Source organism: Gracilinanus agilis, chromosome 3, assembly GCF_016433145.1.
Source record: "Gracilinanus agilis isolate LMUSP501 chromosome 3, AgileGrace, whole genome shotgun sequence".
NCBI classification, from domain to species: domain Eukaryota; kingdom Metazoa; phylum Chordata; class Mammalia; order Didelphimorphia; family Didelphidae; genus Gracilinanus; species Gracilinanus agilis.
Window position 1 is genome coordinate 241,921,587 of NC_058132.1, and position 15,092 is coordinate 241,936,678.

The window sequence follows — 15,092 nt, forward strand, 5'->3', positions numbered from 1 at the left end:
TGACAACCTTTGGTAGGACAGAACAAAACATCTTAAGCATTTTGAGAATCTAATAGCTATAACTGTCTCTACTCAATAAAAAAACTTTTTCACATTGCACATTTCTTACAGTTCAGAATAATTCATAATAGCAAATGGCTCTTTCTCAGAAAACACTTAAGAGCAAATCAACATTGAGTTTGTGAGCATCAATCTAAATAGTTTTAGGACAAATATCAACAGATTTCATCTATAATTGCCATCTACTAATACATTTAGCTTAGTAACAATGTGTCTCCTAGTTTTATTAATAAGAATGGATTAATTTTAAAGAAGGGTCTCCAAGTAACTTTATGTTATTTTTAAAGAAGGCTAGACTATAATCTTTTAAAGCCATTGTTAAATTTTGTAGTAACATATAATAGCAAATGACATTTCATTTCAGAACCTGCAGTCATAGTAGAGAAGGCAGGATCAATGACAGTGACTGTAGGAGAAACCTGTACCTTGGAATGTAAAGTGGCTGGCACCCCTGAACTCTCAGTTGAATGGTACAAGGATGGAAAGTTGCTGACCAGCAGCCAAAAACACAAGTTTAGCTTCTACAATAAAGTATCAACTCTAAAGATCCTTTCTGTAGAAAAGCAAGATACTGGAACATACACTTTCCAGGTTCAAAATAATGTTGGAAAAAGCAGCTGCACAGCTATGGTTGATGTTTCAGGTCAGTTGAGCAATCATTCTTCTAATGCTTGAATTTTCTTTACACACAACTCTGGCTCAAATTGCTATAAATGTCTTGCATTTTCTTATACAGACCGGATTGTTGCTCCCTCTTTTATAAGAAGACTAAAAGACACTAAAGGGATATTGGGCTCTTCTTGTATCTTGGAGTGCAAAGTGTCTGGATCTCCACCTATTTCTGTTGCTTGGTTTCAAGAACAAAATAAGATTGTTAGTGGAGCAAAATACCAAACAACATTTTCAGATAATGTCTGCACCTTGCAGCTGAATTCATTGGATTCATCTGATATGGGCAATTACACATGTGTAGCTGCTAATGTAGCTGGATCTGATGAATGCAGGGCAGTATTGACTATCCAAGGTCAGTGTTAGATGGCAAAATTATTTTAAAATATGCTTCTTCTCCTCTGCTATCAGTGTTTTTCACAGAAAATCTCTTTCTTTTAATATTAAACATGCAAATGTATTTTGTAACAATCTTCTTTGGGGGTTCAGAATTATAATACTCTATTTGGAACTTATAACTTATCCCCTAATATTTTCCATGTCTCTTTAGAGTCACCCTCTTTTGTAAAGGAACCTGATCCCTTGGAGGTATTACCAGGCAAAAATGTAACTTTCACAAGTGTTATTAGAGGAACCCCTCCATTCAAGGTGGGCTGGTTCAGAGGTGCCAAAGAACTTGTAAAAGGAGACTCATGCAATATCTATTTTGAAGACACAGTAGCAGAAATGGAATTGTTCAATGTTGACATATCTCAGAGTGGGGAGTATACTTGTGTAGTTTCTAACGATGCTGGCAAAGCCTCCTGTACAACTCGCCTCTTTGTAAAAGGTTTGCTCAAACTTCTGTACTCTTCCTATTTAGCAAATGCAAGAAGCTTTAGTTTCTCTTTCTAGCTTAGAGTCCTGGACGACTTTTGACCATGATCATTTTGTTACTCACTAGAACCTGCTGTCTTTGTGAAGAAGTTAAGTGATCATTGGGTAGAACCAGGAAAATCCATCATCCTAGAGGGCGCATACAGTGGGACCCTACCTATTTCAGTGACCTGGAAAAAGAATGGCGTTCCTATTAGCCAGTCAGAAAAATGCAACATTATCACAACTGAAAAATCTTGCATCTTAGAAATTGTCAACAGTACCAAGGATGATGCCGGGCAGTACTCGTGTGAAGTGGTGAATGAGGCTGGACGGGATAGTTGTGAAGCTATGGTATCTACATTAGGTGCGTTGGCATGTCTGATCTTGGCCTCTTACATTCTTCTACCAAGAAATGTGGCTCTTGATCCTCACTGCTGATTGTTACTATTTCTTCTTTAGAACCTCCTTATTTTGTTACGGAACTGGAACCTCTGGAAGCAGCGGTTGGAGATTCAGTTTCTTTACAATGCCAGATTGCTGGGACACCAGAAATTACAGTGTCTTGGTACAAAGGAGACACCAAATTAAGGCCAACTCCTGAATATAGGACATACTTTACCAATAATGTTGCCACACTTGTTTTTAACAAAGTGAATATCAGTGACAGTGGAGAGTATGCCTGTGTAGCAGAAAATAACATAGGAACTGCTGTTTCTAAAACAGTCTTCAGAATTCAAGGTGATAATTTATTTTAAGCAGTTCCTCTTTTCTTTATCTTCTGTCTTTCTGGTGAAATATTCCATCAAATAATACCCCCAAATGCTTACTAATTAATATCTTAAGTTGTTAATTAATATGGTAATATGTTGCATTCCTACAGAGCGCCAGCTTCCACCTTCTTTTGCAAGACAACTGAAAGACATCGAGCAAACTGTTGGGTTACCAGTCACTCTAACTTGCCGCTTAAATGGCTCAGCACCTATCCAAGTTTCTTGGTATAGAGATGGGATACTTTTAAGAGATGATGAAAATTTGCAGACATCATTTGTAGATAATGTAGCAACTCTCAAAATTTTGCAAACTGACTTGAGTCACTCTGGACAATACTCTTGTTCAGCCTCTAATCCTCTTGGAACTGCTTCTTCTAGTGCTAGGATGACAGCAAGAGGTTAGTTTCCACATAACTTTTTTTCTTTACTAAGCATGAATTGTTTACCTCTTATGTCAAAGAAGAACCAGTCAGATGAGCAAAAATGTGCATTGTGCTTTTTCTTTTCATATTTTAGAACCAAAGAAATCTCCATTCTTTGACATTAAGCCTGTATCGATAGATGTCATTGCTGGAGAGAGTGCTGATTTTGAGTGCCATGTCACCGGCGCTCAACCAATGAGAATCACTTGGTCGAAGGATAACAAAGAGATTCGCCCTGGAGGAAACTATACAATTACATGTGTAGGAAATACACCACACTTGAGAATCCTTAAAGTAGGCAAAGGAGATTCTGGCCATTATACTTGTCAAGCAACTAATGATGTTGGGAAAGACATGTGCTCAGCTCAACTTAGTGTAAAAGGTAGTAGTTTTAAAGGGTATTGTGATATATATATTCGTTATCCTTGTGAGATAGTCTTGAAATTATTATTATTATTAAAGCATGCATCTCTCAGACTCTCAACCATTAAGTTGATGTTCTAAATCAAAATTTTCCTCCCTCTTGATTTGGTTTAAAAAAAAAAACCTCTATTTAGTTTTGGTAATCATACTAGAAAGATTATTGTTCTTTACTTCATGTTTGTTGAATGTTTCATTCTTTTCCTCTATTGTGTAACATTCTTTATCACTACTAAAATTTTGTCAGATTTAATGGTTACATGTGCATCTGTCCTTTTTGTCAGCCTCTCTACATATGGAATAGAAAGATATTAATTGACAGCTCATTCTGTAGTGAAAATAATGATGCTATCAGGAAAGATACTAGACATGACATTATTACTTTCCCTATTAGCATTTTGGCACTTTCTGTTTATTACTAACAAGAAAATAGTCTCTTCAAGAACTCTTTAAATTCTCTGTTTAAACTCACAAAATGTAAATGATATTTTTTTCCTTTGCTTTACTAGAACCTCCTAAATTTGTTAAGAAATTAGAAGCTTCCAAAATTGGGAAGCAAGGAGAGTCTATTCAGTTGGAATGCAAGATCAGTGGCTCCCCAGAAATCAAAGTTATGTGGTTCAGAAATGACAGTGAACTTCACGAAAGCTGGAAATACAACATGTCTTTTGCGGATTCTGTGGCACGCCTCACTATTAATGAAGCTAGCACTGAAGATAGTGGAGATTATATCTGTGAAGCTCATAATGGTGTTGGTGATGCAAGTTGCAGTACAGCTCTCACTGTTAAAGGTTAGGAGATACTAAAACTTCTCTTCATTTTTGTTCCCTCTCTAATTTGATCTCCTTGCAGTAATATCAATTCAGAAAAAATAAAATTACTAACAAAGACATGGCTGAAGTCTCGAAGTCAACAAAAAAAAAGGAGCAGGGTGGGGGGAGAGGAAGAACCCAAGTTGTTGGTATTTGTTCATCATGTCACACAATTCTTTCTTAATTATCTTCATTTTTAAAATATTCTTTTCAGTTTTTTGGAAACAAGATGATTAATTGCTCTCCTCTGTTCTTTGTCTTGATAGCACCCCCTGTGTTCAGCCAAAAACCTGCTCCAGTAGGAGCTCTTAAAGGTTCTGATGTAGTCTTACAATGTGAAATTTCGGGGACACCTCCGTTCGAAGTGGTATGGGTTAAAGACAGAAAACAAGTCCGAAGCAGCAAGAAATTCAAAATCACTTCGAAAAACTTTGATACTAGCCTTCATATCTTTAATCTGGAAGCTGCAGACACAGGGGAATATCACTGTAAAGCTACTAACGAGGTGGGAAGTGATTCCTGTGTGTGCACTATCAAGTTCAAAGGTTGGTATTCTTGGCCATATTGAGGTGCTATTCCCTGCGATTCATTTTTGTTGTGTTCTTTTTGCTGCTAATTAATCTCTATATTAACATTGTCATTTTATTTTTTTACTACAACCCCTGCATTTCTTTCATTAGAACCTCCACGATTTGTGAAGAAGCTAAGTGATACCTCAACCCTTGTAGGAGACCCTGTTCAGTTACAGGCCTTAGTTGAGGGTTTCCAGCCACTTTCTGTTGTTTGGCTGAAAGACAAAGATGAAGTCATCAGAGAAAGTGAAAATGTTAGCATTTCCTTTGTGGACAATGTGGCAACTCTCCAGCTTATGAGGCCTGAGGCCACCAATTCTGGAAAATACATATGCCAAGTCAAAAATGATGCTGGGATGCGGGAGTGTTCAGCAGCCTTATCTGTATTAGGTTAGTAATAATGACTACTTGAAAGAAAAAAAAAACTGAAGCTGGCCTCTCATGGCTGTTATGTGCAAAAAAAAAAAAAATCTTATTCTGCCACCTACAGTATCAATTGTACATTAACATGACTTTGAGCTGGATTTCCATTTCAATGGTGGTTTACCTCTTCTTTTAGAACCAGCCAGAATCTTAGAGAAGCCAGAACCCATGACTGTCACAACTGGAAATCCTTTTGCACTTGAGTGCCTGGTAACGGGAACTCCTGAACTTACTACTAAGTGGTACAAAGATGGAAAAGAATTATCTGCGGATCGCAAACATCAAATTACTTTCCTCAACAAGGTTGCTTCCCTTAAAATCCCCTCTGCAGAGATGAGTGACAAGGGGTTATACAGTTTTGAGGTGAAAAACAGTGTGGGTAAAAGCAACTGCACAGTTTCTGTTCATGTTTCAGGTTAGCCGAAATTATATTTAAATGATCTATTCCATTTCTCTTCTTGTGGCAACCATGACAAGAACAACAAAATCCAATTTTTTGTTTTTGTTTTTGCCTACACTTCTCTATGCAGATCGTGTTGTACCACCTTCTTTCATAAGAAAATTGAAAGACATTAATGGGGTTCTGGGTTCCTCCATTCATTTGGAGTGCAGAGTTGCTGGATCATCACCTATTTCAGTTGCCTGGTTTCTGAATGGAAATGAGATTGTTAGTGGAGCAAAATATCAGTCTGCATTTTCAGAAAATGTCTGTACTTTGAGTCTGAAATTGTTGGAATCTTCAGATACAGGGACTTACACTTGTATGGCTACTAACGTAGCTGGATCTGATGAATGCTCAGCAGTTCTTATTGTACAAGGTCAGTGGCAAAGGGAATACTTCTTCCATGTAACTCCGTTCCTCTTTTTATGGAGTGACTTTGTTTTCTGCATAGATTTTACATCATTTCTTTTTTCTTCCCATTTCAAAGGCAGTTATGTGATGGATTTTCTCTCTTTCTCCCTTTCTCTCTTTGTCTCTCTCTCTATCCATCAATTTTTAAAAACATTTAGAACCACCATCTTTTGAACAGACCCCTGAGCCTGTGGAAGTTTTACCTGGGATGAGTGTCACTTTCACTAGTGTAATAAGAGGTACCCCTCCATTCAATGTCAAGTGGTTTAAAGGTAGCAAGGAACTTGTGCAAGGAGATTCCTGCAATATTTCTATAGATGAGTCAATTACAGAACTGGAGTTGTTTGATGTCGAACCATTACAGAGTGGAGAATATTCTTGCCTTGCTATCAATGATGCAGGCAGTGCCTCATGTACCACACACCTCTTTGTGAAAGGTTTGTTTTTTGTTCTAATCTGTGTTGTTCCAATTTCTTTTTCTAAGTTGTTGTGGAGGGTTAGAATTTCACCCTCATGCTTTCTTTGCTACAGAACCAGCAGCATTTGTGAAAAGATTAACTGACTTCAGCGTCGAAGCAGGATTCCCAATAGTTCTTGAGTGTACCTATGCGGGGACCCCTCCAATTTCAGTAACATGGATAAAGGATGGCTATGCTCTTTCTCAATCTCCAAACTGCAGTATTACTATGACAGAAAAATCTTCCATCCTGGAGATTCTTGATAGCACAACAGATGATTATGGACAATACGGTTGTCTGATTGAGAATGAGGCTGGTCAGGATATTTGTGAAGCCTTGGTCTCTGTCTTAGGTGTGTTGACCACTTTCTGTTTTTATTGTACTCACTTTTCTTTAAAAAATATATATGTATGTATGTGTATATATATATAATTTTATGTTGGTTTTGTTGACTGATTATAATCCTTTGTACTATAGAACCCCCTTACTTTCTTGAACCTTTGGAACACATTGAAGTGGTCCTTGGAGAGTCTGCTACTTTGCAATGCCAAGTGGCTGGAACCCCAGAAATTAAAATATCTTGGTATAAAGAAGATACAAAACTAAGATCAGCTCCTGCATATAAAATGTCCTTCAAAAATAATGTTGCCTCCCTCGTAATCAACAAAGTAGACCATAGTGATGTTGGAGAATATACTTGCAAGGCAGAAAACAGTGTTGGAGCCGTCGTTTCATCAGCTGTACTTGTTATTCAAGGTGATGATAATAACTTTGTGCTTAAAAAAATTAAGTGCCTAGTAACATGTTAACATATTTAACTTCTTAATGGACATCAAAAATGAAATAAATAAAAATAATTGTGGATCTCTCTTCGTTGGCAAATGAGGATTATTCTAATTTCATTCCAGAGCGCAAACTTCCACCTTCCTTTGCAAGGAAACTGAAGGATATTCAGGAGACCCTCGGCTTCCCAGTTGCATTTGAATGCCGCATCAATGGCTCAGAACCCATTCAAGTGTCTTGGTACAAAGATGGAGCCCTCATAAAAGATGACCCAAATATGCAAACATCTTTTGTCCATAATGTTGCAACTCTCCAAATCTTGCAAACTGAGAAGAGTCACATGGGTCAGTACAATTGTTCAGCTTCTAATCCTCTTGGAACTGCATCATCCAGTGCCAAGCTCATTCTTTCAGGTAGGTAGCTCATGCAATGTTCCCCCTTAAAATGTATGTTTTCAAATCACGAAGGAATAAAGAAACATAAACCTCACCACTATGACCATATGTTCTTAATCTTTTCAGAGCATGAAGTACCTCCCTTCTTTGATCTAAAACCTGTGTCAGTAGATCTTGCTCTTGGAGGAAGTGGTTCCTTTAAGTGCCATGTAACTGGCACAGCACCAATTAAAATCACCTGGGCCAAAGATAACAGGGAGATTCGTCCTGGAGGCAACTATAAGATGACTTTGGTTGAAAACACAGCCACTTTGACAGTTCTCAAAGTAGCCAAAGGAGATGCTGGACAATACACTTGTTATGCAAGCAATAATGCTGGAAAAGACTCTTGCTCAGCCCAACTGGGTGTACAAGGTATATCCTAGAGTATACCATTACTTTCTATATTTTAAGAAAAAATAAGAATGCAGCTATATTTTGGATTATGCTTTTCTAAGCAACATGGTTTAATAGGTAGACAGGAAGGAAGGAAAGAAATAAGTATTTATCAAGTGCTTCCTATGTGTTGACTATTAAGTATCTACTATGTGCTAAGTGTTTTACAAATATTATCTTATTTGATACTCACAATAATTCTGGAAAGCCTATGTTAATATTATTCCCATTTTACAGTTAAGGAAGTTGAAACTGACAAAGATTAAGTGATTTCCCAGAGTGGCTCAGCTAATAATCATCTGAGGGAAAATTTGAACCCAGGTCTTTCTAACTTGAGAACCAGAACTCTATCAGTGCCACTGGCCCATTAAAAGGATTTCAGATAAAGATATAGATAGATAGATAGATAGATAGATAGATAGATAGATAGATAGATGGATGGATGGATGGATGTCTATCTAGTAGTCCAATATGGAAAGACGAAGGCAGAGAGAAAATATGAGCAGTCTTTAAAGAGGTATGGATAGGGCACATATAGGTTGTTACTGAATCCTATTAGCATATCAGAATGGTCACTTCTTAAAGCATGAGAGGCCCTTTTAGATCACCAAAAAGAAAGTATTTCTTTAATCAGTAAGTGTGATAAGGAAGTGGAATTCATTACAATAATTAATACAGCATGAAAGTTAAAATAGGATGAAAAAGATATAACATCGATTTCTATTTCTCTCTTAACCTCTTTTTCTGAGTGTACACACTGAATAATAACAAGGTTTTGAGGACAACTAAGGAACCACAGAATTTTTATAGAAATTTCATAAAGATCAACTTAGAGAACCCCCTCTTATTTAATAGGTATGGAAACCTTTCTGAGGTTCAGAGAGAGAGATAACTTACGCATGGTCAGGCATTGGCATGTTAGTGACTAAGGCAGAACTAAAACCCGGGACTGCATACTCCCAGTTCTTTCTACTATGCTATTTCCAAAGGTCTCCTGGCAGGTGTTTGGGGTTGGGGACACAAAGCTAATAGCTTCAAAATGTTCACTGGTGCTATTGTCAGAGACAAAATCTTGGTCTGAGTGAGGATGGCATGTCTTATGATCTTAGTAAATATGAAGATATTAAGGATCAGTCACATTCCAGACACCCTCTGAAAAATAGCTTATTACTCTAATCTTCCTTTGCTTCTGTTGTGACTTTTCAATTTTCATAATTTATATTTCCACATAACAATAGCATCTGGCTTCCAGGTTTTTTGTGGGAATCAAAAAGAACAATGGTTATAAAGTACTTTGAAAACCTTAAAGAGCTATAAAAATATTAGCTATTATTACTGTTATTACCTAAAAGAGAAGTCAGTATTTTGTCTTGTGAAGTGAATTTAGAAGTGTGAGGGTTTGTTAAAATGCTTCTTTTGGCAATAGAGCAATTAAATCTGTGAAGACATAGAGGACAGAAATATTTACTTCTTATATATAACGGGAGTCAAATTCTACTACCTCTTAGGAGATTCCAGACAGTTTCGGCCCACTGGTTTTACCTCTATGGTCTCTGGGTATTGGACCAGAGAATTGGGAAAATTGTTTGGGATCTTTTTTCATCAGTCAGCCAAGTTTTAAAATCTTTTTAAAAAGCCTATTATGTGTCAGGCAGAGGAAAACATATTATTTGTCTGTTACTGTTTTGACAAATTTCCTTTCATGTTAGTACTTGATGTGTGTTCTTAAAATTAATATCTTTTGCTCCATGTTTGTCTGTTTTGTTCTTGCTAAACACTCCTCAATAAATGCTAAACAATTGGTCGAAATTTCAAGGAAAAATGTTTGGTTTTTCTCCCCCCTAAAATGAAGTATTTTGCCTAAACTACAGAAGAAACTTTGTTACATCCTAACAATGTTTGTGTTCCATAATCCCTAATCCATGTTGTTTCCTCGCTTGCACAGAACCACCCCGATTCATTAAGAAGCTAGAACCTTCAAGAATTGTGAAAGAGAATGACTCTACCAGATATGAATGCAAAATAGGCGGGTCTCCAGAAATTAAAGTGTTGTGGTATAAAAATGAAACTGAAATCCTAGCCAGTGATAAATTCAGAATGTCTTTCGTGGACTCTGTGGCAGTGATTGAAATGCACAACCTCAGTGTGGAAGATAGCGGAGACTACACATGTGAGGCCCACAATGCAGCGGGCAGTGCAAGTAGCAGCACATCTTTGAAAGTTAAAGGTCAGAGTTCATGATGCTTTTGACTTCTTCCATCGAGGCTCTCCTTCCATTGGCTAACTTTGTCTTCTATTCAAGCTTTCTTCCCATTGGTTACTTTTGTCCTCTTCTATTTAAGCTCTCCTCCCATGGCTTGTCTTTGTCTTTTATCTATTTAAGCTCTCCTCCCATTGGCTACCTTTGTCTTCTTCCATCTAGGCTCTCCTTCCATTGGCTACATTTTCTCCATTTATTTAAGTTATCCTCCCCTTGGTTGCCTTTGTTTTCTTCCATTTAGATTCTCCTCCCATTGGCTGCCTTTCTACTTCCTATTCAACTCTTTCCTAAGAATTTGTTAAATCTTTTTTTTCTGTTATGTTTAGTATTAATTTCTTATTTTCCTTCATTTTTTTCCAATTCAAATATCTATTTTTAGAACCCCCAGTCTTCAGGAGAAAACCTCATGCCATTGAAACCCTGAAAGGTTCTGATGTTCATCTTGAATGTGAGCTCCAAGGAACTCCCCCATTTCAAGTTTCATGGTATAAGGACAAAAGAGAACTTAGAAGCGGCAAGAAGTATAAGATAATGTCTGAGAACTTTCTTACTAGCATTCACATTCTTAACGTTGATACTTCTGATATTGGGGAATATCAGTGTAAAGCTGTCAATGATGTGGGGAGTGACACCTGTGTTGGCTCTATTGTATTAAAAGGTTAGTTTATGTTCTCTCCTAACTTGTATTTTATTTCCCTATCCCTACCCTTATTCGTCTTTGTCTTCCCCTGGTCTTATCCCCCTCAACCCTAACATTCTCTGTCTTTTACTTTTTACTTTTTCTTGGGCCTTATTTATCTTTCTTTGCCAATTAAACTCTGACAGATATCTTGTTCATTTGGGCACTCAGATCCTCTGAGATCAGGGCAAGGGAAATGGGTTTGGCGTATTCCACTTCATCTTCATGACAGCACAGCCTCTCACCCTTGTTAATAGTGACAAACAACCTCGAAATTTTTAGCTCTTTTGTTTTGTGGTTCCATTTTAAGATGCTTTCCTTATGATCAGTTTTTTTTCCACTTATTATTTTTAACAATGCATTACCTCTTCTCCATCAGCACCACCAAGATTTGTAAAGAAGCTAAGTGACTTTTCTGCTATAGTTGGAGACCAAGTTCAGTTGCAGGCTGTCATTGAAGGCCCTGAGCCAATTTCGGTGGTATGGTTCAAAGACAAGGGGGAAATTGTTCGAGAGAGTGACAACATCTGGCTCTCCTATTCAGAGCATACTGCAATGCTACAGCTAACAAGCGCTGAACCAGCCAATGCTGGAAAGTATACTTGTCAGATCAAAAATGATGCAGGGATGCAGGAATGCTTTGCAACACTCTCAGTTTTAGGTTAGTATTGATTCATTTATATACCTATGTACATATTATGAAAACATCTCCCCAAACAGATATGGCATTATAGCATATATACATCCATTAGAGTATCTTGATTCATAATATAGCTATCTATCTTTAATAGACCTTAACTTAACTTTTAAATGTGGACGTGATTTGCATCTCATTTCAGAACCAGCAGTCATTTTAGAGAAGCCAGAATCAGTCAACGTTACATCAGGAGATACTTGTACCCTTGAATGTACAGTAGCTGGTACTCCAGAACTCAGTACTAAATGGTTTAAGAATGGAAAAGAACTGACTACTGACAACAAGTACAAATTAAGTTTCTTCAACAAAGTGTCCGGTCTTAAGATTATCAATGCAACACCAAATGACAGTGGTGTGTACACTTTTGAAGTACAAAACAGTGTTGGAAAAGATAGCTGTACAGCTTCAATTCAAGTTTCAGGTTAGTTGCTTTCATTTTCATTTCATTAATTATTATTTATAATAATTAAAAGGGCTTACTTTGCTTCTTTTGAAGAAAAGTTCAGTTCTGGACAATTTAGTATTTATGAAATTCCTATTATGCACAAGGCTAGTTACTGAAAATAAAAAGACAGAAATTAAATAGTCCCTGCTCTTAGGGAGCTAACATCTATGTAAGCAGACCCATTCCAGCAGGGTCACTTGCATCCAATATCCTAGGGATTACCAAAATTAGAGTTGTCCTATATGAGAAGTTGAGAAAAAAATCCATTTTAAATGGCTTTTATTCTATTTGGGGGGCAACTAGTGGCACAGTGGATAGAGCACTAGGCCTAGAGTTAGGAAGACTCATCTTCCTGAGTTCTGATCTAGTTTCAAAATTACTAGCTGTGTGACTCTGAGCAAGTCACTTAACCCTCTTTGCCTCAGTATTATCTATAAAATGAGTTGGAGAAGGAAATGACAAAGCACTCCAGTATCTTTGCAAAGAAAACCTCAAATGAGGGTACAAAGACTTGAACACAACTGAAACAATGGCAACAAAACAAAAATCTCTATTTTTTTTCTGAATGATCACAATTGGTGATGACCAGAACGAAATTTTATTCTTGGTTAAGGCAACATGGTCTCTTACCTTCTTGGTACAATATTAAAAAAAGAAGGAACTAGAATAGCAATGAAAGAAACACTATACATGAAATCTTAGGAAATATAACTAGCAGTTCCTGCTGATTAGTATTTGAGGCCTCTGATGATATGAATTTCTTATGAATTCTTCTATGCTAAGGCAAATAACATGGATCAAAGTAAAAAAAAAGATCTTTAGCAAAAAAGATGGAGATTCTTTTTTAAAATCTTTTCTAGAGCTGTTTGTCACTCTTTGATTTTCCCTTTTTCAGACCGAATTGTCCCTCCATCTTTCACAAGAAGATTGAAAGAGACAAATGGCTTATATGGTTCTTCTGTGGTAATGGAATGCAAGGTATATGGATCACCTCCAATTTCTGTCACCTGGTACCATGAGGGAAATGAGATCCCCAGTGGAAGAAAGTACCAGACTACCCTAACAGATAACACTTGTTCTCTGACTGTGAATGCTCTTGAGGAATCAGATGAAGGAGATTACACCTGTATAGCTACAAATGTTGCTGGATCTGATGAGTGCAGTGCAGCTTTGACTGTAAAAGGTCAGTAAAAAAAAAAAAAAAGGATGAGGTCATTGAAGAGAATCTGATTCAGTTTCAGCATCAGTTCTTTTCCCTTCTTTCAAACTGAATGTATTGAATACTTAGTATGAAGGCCCTATCCTGTGCTTCCTGGCTTATAAAGTGTTTTCATTACTCTGTACATACAAATATTAACCTTCTTGTGTATATGTTTGTGTATGTGTTTAGAACCACCCTCCTTTGTGCAGAAGCCTGGTGCTATGGATGTTCTAACTGGAACAAATGTAACTTTCACGAGCATCATAAAAGGAACTCCTCCTTTCAACGTTAACTGGTTTAAAGGTAGCACTGAACTGGTACCAGGAAACAGATGTAATGTTTCTTTGGATGATTCAGTTGCTGAACTGGAGCTGTTTGAGGTAGATACATCACAAAGTGGAGATTACACATGTATAGTTAGTAATGAGGCTGGCAAGGCTTCTTGTACAGCACATCTTTATGTGAAAGGTTGGTCCTTTATGCTCTTTCTTCTATTTAAAAATTTTCTGTGTGAGTGTATGTATGTGAATGTGAATGTGTATACTTGACTTTGTCATTTTATCTTGTTCTCTCTAGCCCCAGCCAAATTCGTGAAGAGACTAAATGATTACAGCATAGAAAAGGGGAAACCGTTGATTCTGGAGGGTATTTTCACTGGAACCCCACCCATTTCAGTCACATGGAAGAAGAATGGTTTAAATATAACTCAGTCCCAAAAGTGTAGCCTAACAGCTACAGACAAATCTGCTATCCTGGAAATTCCCAGCAGCACAGTGGAAGATGCAGGACAATACAATTGCTACATTGAGAATGCCTCTGGGAGAGATTCTTGCTCTGCACAAATATTGATATTAGGTGGGTTCCTACAACATATCCCATCTTGTTAGGACCTGTGCCCATTCCCTAGAGCTCTTTCACCACTGATCATCTTCTCTTATGTTCCAGAACCACCCTATTTTGTAAAACAAATGGAGCCTGTGAAAGTGACTGTGGGAGATTCTGCCTCCTTGCAATGCCAAGTGGCTGGGACTCCAGAAATCTCAGTGTCTTGGTACAAAGGAGACACAAAATTAAGAGCCACGTCTACCTTCAAGATGCATTTTAGGAATAATGTTGCTACACTGGTTTTCAACCAAGTGGACATTAATGACAGTGGAGAATATATCTGCAAAGCTGAAAACAGTGTGGGAGAAGTGTCATCATCAACTTTCCTTACTGTTCAAGGTGAATATTTTAAAAATTAATGAACTACCTCCTTTCTCTGAGCTGCATCTAAATTGTCTCATCAGTGCTTTTTAACTATGCATTTTTTGAAGTGCATGTCTAGTAATAAGCATTTAGTAAATGCTTTATCTAATCTAATTCCCCCACTGGTTAGCTCTCAAACTTTTTATAAGACTATGACAAATAATAATCCTCATAGAATTGAAGATTTAAAGTAACCTTAAAGTCTCATCTAGTTTAAGCTCCATTATAAAGATAACAAAACTGAGGCCCATAGAAATCAAAAGTTTAGAGCTAAAAGGGACCATTAAGAGGCAGCTAGTTAGCACCAAAGTGCATAGATCTAGGCCTCAAATTAGGAAGACTCATATTCCTACATTCAAATCAGGACCCGGGCACTTAGTAACTATGTGCCCTGAGCAAGTCACTACAACATGTTATCCTCAGTTTCCTCATCTGTAAAAGGAGTTGGAGAAGGAAATGGCAAACCATTCCAGTATCCTTGCCAATAAAACACCAAATGGGTCATGAAGAGTCATATACAACTGAAAAATGACTGTTGTACATGAGGAAACCGAATGTTTTTATAAAATGTTAATTAATTTTTAATTATTTTTAACAATTACAATTTTACAGTGTTACAGAATAACAATTTA

At 37.1% G+C, this 15,092-nt stretch overlaps 1 protein-coding gene across 1 annotated transcript in view; it reads left to right on the forward strand.

The window, feature by feature from the left end:
* Positions 1-15,092, forward strand: part of TTN (titin) — a 328,387-nt gene that overhangs the window by 108,876 nt on the left and 204,419 nt on the right. The window contains exons 71-95 of the mRNA XM_044669742.1: positions 425-703; positions 797-1,084; positions 1,280-1,558; positions 1,673-1,951; positions 2,047-2,325; positions 2,468-2,755; positions 2,874-3,161; positions 3,709-3,990; positions 4,278-4,556; positions 4,692-4,973; positions 5,143-5,421; positions 5,537-5,824; positions 6,018-6,296; positions 6,391-6,669; positions 6,795-7,073; positions 7,226-7,513; positions 7,622-7,909; positions 9,876-10,157; positions 10,570-10,848; positions 11,249-11,530; positions 11,709-11,987; positions 12,907-13,194; positions 13,402-13,680; positions 13,789-14,067; positions 14,158-14,436. Of these exons, the coding sequence (XP_044525677.1) occupies positions 425-703; positions 797-1,084; positions 1,280-1,558; positions 1,673-1,951; positions 2,047-2,325; positions 2,468-2,755; positions 2,874-3,161; positions 3,709-3,990; positions 4,278-4,556; positions 4,692-4,973; positions 5,143-5,421; positions 5,537-5,824; positions 6,018-6,296; positions 6,391-6,669; positions 6,795-7,073; positions 7,226-7,513; positions 7,622-7,909; positions 9,876-10,157; positions 10,570-10,848; positions 11,249-11,530; positions 11,709-11,987; positions 12,907-13,194; positions 13,402-13,680; positions 13,789-14,067; positions 14,158-14,436 (7,050 nt within the window). The remainder of the gene's footprint in view (positions 1-424; positions 704-796; positions 1,085-1,279; positions 1,559-1,672; positions 1,952-2,046; positions 2,326-2,467; positions 2,756-2,873; positions 3,162-3,708; positions 3,991-4,277; positions 4,557-4,691; positions 4,974-5,142; positions 5,422-5,536; positions 5,825-6,017; positions 6,297-6,390; positions 6,670-6,794; positions 7,074-7,225; positions 7,514-7,621; positions 7,910-9,875; positions 10,158-10,569; positions 10,849-11,248; positions 11,531-11,708; positions 11,988-12,906; positions 13,195-13,401; positions 13,681-13,788; positions 14,068-14,157; positions 14,437-15,092) is intronic.